We start from the raw sequence: 4,266 nt of genomic DNA on the forward strand, positions 1-4,266 counted from the left end.
AGTGCGAAGTTGCACGGAAGTAGCATCCAGACTCCAACCTGAACTGTCGTGGAAATGTCTCTTCCAGGTTCGACGTGGCCAAAGGTTTGGTTCAAAACTACATGTTCGTGCCCCACAAGCATAAGCATGCCTATTTGGCGGCCCTCCTAGCTCACTTCAAACTCAGTACGCTCCCGCACTCAGGTCCACCATAGTCTCTATCTTACGGTCAGGTACTGTGATGATCTTCGTTGACACCTGTCTTAATGCCCAGCGGATGGCCACTACTCTGAGGCACCTCGGCCACAACTGTGTATGCCTACATGGCAAGATGACGCAGACTCATCGCCTTGGAGCCCTCAACCAGTTCCGGGCTGGTAAGGAATCTTACTGTTATATCGTCTTGATGAATCCACTGCAGGCACGCGATCGATCCTCGTAGCAACAGATGTAGCAGCGAGAGGCTTGGACATTCCTAGTGTAGATGTCGTCATCAACTTCGACGTGCCCAAGAACCCTGAGGTACTGCCTGTTCGGGCGAGTCCACGGTAGTTTCTGTCGCAGGAGTATATCCACCGAGTGGGGCGTACTGCACGGGCTGGTCGGACTGGCCGCTCGGTGACCTTGGTCACTCAGTATGATATTGAGCCCTTCCAGAGGATCGAGAATAAACAAGGTGAAGTCTCTCGCAATGGAAACGTTAATGACGATGGCAGGCAAGAAGATGGAGGAGTTCCCTGAGGTCAATGAGGAAAGCGCCATGTCGCTACAAGAGAAGGTCTTGGAAGCTCTCCGTGAGTCCCTTGGGAGAAGCCCCTTAAGCTGTGAAATTTTATGTGGTTATTGTAGGCTCGACACAGCTGGAGATGCGAGAGCAGGAAGAGGACATCAAAGAGTACTACTAGCAGGAAAAGGCGAGTGTGTTATTGGCAATCCGTTCAGGGCATTGGCGGGGAAGAAGGGTGGACGTGGAGGCAGGAAAAGACAACACCAAATGATCCTCCAGAAACTCGCCCAAGGGAACAAGAAGAAGAGATAATCAACTGTTGTATAGTAAACCATTACTGTCGCACGTCGTTGCTATGTAACGTTCCTGACCGCACTTCACCTCGCGTCATCGTTTCTTATGAGCCGTCGTCTCGTGTTCGATTAGTGTACGATCCCTCTATTATATCGTCGCGATACCCCCAGGGGTGGATGATACAGATCCATAGGGGTGGGCATAAGGCCGGAATATTATGTCGTGACGACATAGTGGATTCATCTACGGATGCAAAGGCTGCAAGGGTTTGCGTCATTCCGAGCCAGGCAGTCGTTCCATTTTCCCATTTCTCTTGCATATATTACCATACCCCCTGAACAGGCAGATATTTAGTGGTACTCAACTTGTCCAGTGTATTGCCGTACCCGATGTGAGAAATACAGGACCCCACTATTACACTAGGTTATCGGCTCAAACACAGCTCGAGGATCGATTCAGAAAAAGATGTATTATGCGAATGTAATGATTCTCATCATCGATATGACGTCCTTTCACTCGAAGACCACGTAGACCAAACTGCCCTTCACCGAGTTGCTGCACTGTAGTAACGCTCGACCAGCTCGGGACTCATAGCTTGTCGCTGGCCACTTGATGGGATCGGCATTCTCAACCACAGCGAAAGCACCACGGCGACGAAGTCCCCGGCAGCACCAGACAGAATACTGCGGGGCCAGCACGACGAACCATCTATCACTCCAAGAGGCAGCAACTTGGATGGCCACAGTGTTTTCAAGGGGTAGGATAACGCTGGTCGGCCTATCGAAATTGAAGGCTTCTGGAGGACCCCCCGCATGAGCGCGCATGACGGTACCCCACGCAAAGACCTCACCCGCGTCAGTAACAGCCAAGACGTACACGGCGCCAGCGGCCACTGACACTTGCACTATGCGACCCGCTGATTCCGCGTCCAGATCAACCTTGCCAGGTATCCGAGAGTGTTGGGAATACTCTGTCGGCCTTCCGAGTTGTTTACACGTATTGTCACCCCATGAATAGAGCTCGCCCGTGGCTGTCAGGACGAAAACGCAGGGCCGGAGGACCCGTTGTGAGGCGTCCTCGAATACTGAGAGGACAACTCTGATGATGGCGTCTTCACCAAAATCTCCAACAGTTGCGCATTCTGATTCGATACACTGGCCGATGACATGGACCCTGGAAGGCCGGCGTTTCGTCACATAGGCTGAGGTCTTCCCTGAAGCCGCTATGAACTTCACTCTGCCATCCGACCCCTTGAGAGGTATAACCAGGGGTGTTCTCAGGAACGCCACTGCATCTTGTGGTAATCCACACTGTCCCATCGAGTTGGAACCCCATGCGAAGCAGAGCTCTGTCTCGTGACAAGTGAATAAGACGTGTTGGGAACCACATGCAATAGTCTTAACGGTAACAGCCTCGAGCCTAGGCGGGGGCGGCACAACGTGACCAGATACCCACAGCCAGCCTTGTTTGAGGGCGATAACATGCTTACAGCGAGACCCGAAAATATGCAAGTCGCCGCCATGATTGCGCTCATTGGTATCGAACGCCGATCTAAGAGTTTCCTCGGCGTTCTCTGGGGCATGAATAACGCAAATATCACGACTCAATGCTATGGGTATCATCTGATGAGTGATGCTCCGTACCGACCATTCATTCGCACGAAGTTGCCTTTCCATCTCGGCCAACTCGCCCCGGGCTCGGAAGTTACGTTGCAGATGGATAACTGTTCGCCTTAGCGATACCCACCAACGCCGCCATGATATCGTCCGTATCGCAGCTTGTATATCATATGACGTCTTGGTCAAAGTCTTCAACTGTCGAACCAGCCTGTAGCTTCGCCATCGAGTTTGGATTCTTCGTGCTGACCGATTTTGGCGAACTTCCTCCCTGATGCCTTCTCTTGCTGCACACATGAACTCGTAAACTCGCTGGCCCGGCCCCGAGCGTACCACTCTGGTCGCAACACCTCGCCACCATGCTGCCAGCCTAACCTGGGCTTCGTTCATAGCAATAAGCTTGGACTTAACTATCAACGCCAGCCAGGGGAGACCTCCGCGTACTCTCCCCCACCAACGCCTGATGAGGACCCCACGCCAGTGCGCCTGTATGAGCACAGCAGATTTTTCTGCTCTCAGACGGAAGGCTCTATCGAGAAGCGTACGACGATCCAAATAGCGTCTGATGAAGCACTGTATGATCTCGATGGAATACACTCTACTCTGCCTCAGCCGCAGCTCATCGACGATCCTTGTCGCGACTAGCCTGCGGTAGAAGGCTTGAATGACAATACTGGCGCGGATTCGTCTGAGCTGCATGATGGCCTTGGCGTACTTCATTCTTGTACGTTTACGTCGCCAAGTCCGTTGGAGGTGCACCACAGCAGCGTGACGCTTCGAAAACTCGTTAACACGGCGTAGGAGACAGAGCGCCCCGAAGAGACAGTTGAGCGCTCTAGGGACTCTCTCTAGGCTCTCCTTGCGCTCAAACCAACTACGGTACAGGGACTGTATTCGGACAACCGTCCTCACTGTTTTAGCAGCATATTTCCGGGACATACAAGTCTTCAGTATACGTTCACAGCGTTCTTGTCGAGACTTCGGTGCTACCAGAGCTGCTTCGTGTTTCAATAGATGACCAATCACCCCCATTCCTATACGTAGAGAGCCTTTGCGTATATCAATACCCATGGGAGGCACACCAATCACAGTGGAAATCTCGTCCAGGATTTCGGTCTCGTCCGAGGCCTGTAAGGCGAGTCTCTCACGAGCTTCCGCCAGATCAAGGTGGAAGGGCTTCATCATCGGGTTGAGGCGGGTAGCTGCGATGGTTGAGAAGAGCCAGAGCTGCTCAGCCGTACTTAGTGGGTTCCTCTCGTCTCTCAATACAATTATGACATGTGCTGCCACACCAGATTCTCTGACACACTCAACGCTCTCCTTGGCTGCATCTAACCAGTCCTGTCCCACATGCTCGTCCGCAGCAGCCTGGCAGAGCTCCTTCACCAGACCGCTCGATGAGCCCCGTAGTAGATTCAAAACTCGTTCGTCGCCCGAGCTCGGCAACCTGATGTGCTCACAGGCCTTACGGAATAGCTCATCCAAATAATCCGCAGCACGTGTGCAGCGTGCGATTCGGAGGGCCTCTCGTGCGAGCAATAAATTACCGTAGCTGCCGTAGCTATCACGACGGTCAGCTGGGCAAGCAACTATGATGGTTCCATCTCCATTTTCTTGTGACGCTTCAAGGCTCGCCGCCCAACACAGCAA

At 52.8% G+C, this 4,266-nt stretch overlaps 2 protein-coding genes across 2 annotated transcripts; one reads left to right on the plus strand and one right to left on the minus strand.

Moving 5' to 3' along the window:
- The first annotated feature begins 66 nt into the window (after positions 1–66).
- Positions 67–1,081, plus strand: Pmar_PMAR014311 (DEAD box protein, putative). Its single transcript, XM_002778442.1, has 7 exons — positions 67–165; positions 213–356; positions 401–501; positions 544–655; positions 696–773; positions 829–874; positions 922–1,081. The coding sequence occupies exons 1-7, from the start codon at positions 102–104 to the stop codon at positions 1,016–1,018; spliced, it is 642 nt and encodes a 213-aa protein (XP_002778488.1). The 5' UTR covers positions 67–101; the 3' UTR covers positions 1,019–1,081.
- A 431-nt stretch (positions 1,082–1,512) lies between these two features.
- On the minus strand, positions 1,513–3,801 carry Pmar_PMAR014312 (regulator of chromosome condensation, putative; the record flags this gene model as incomplete). The annotated part of the gene is made up of 1 exon (XM_002778443.1): positions 1,513–3,801. The coding sequence occupies one exon, from the start codon at positions 3,799–3,801 to the stop codon at positions 1,513–1,515; it is 2,289 nt and encodes a 762-aa protein (XP_002778489.1).
- Positions 3,802–4,266: the final 465 nt, after the last annotated feature.

Source organism: Perkinsus marinus (assembly GCF_000006405.1).
Source record: "Perkinsus marinus ATCC 50983 genomic scaffold scf_1104296949508, whole genome shotgun sequence".
Classification (NCBI taxonomy): Eukaryota; Perkinsozoa; order Perkinsida; family Perkinsidae; genus Perkinsus; species Perkinsus marinus.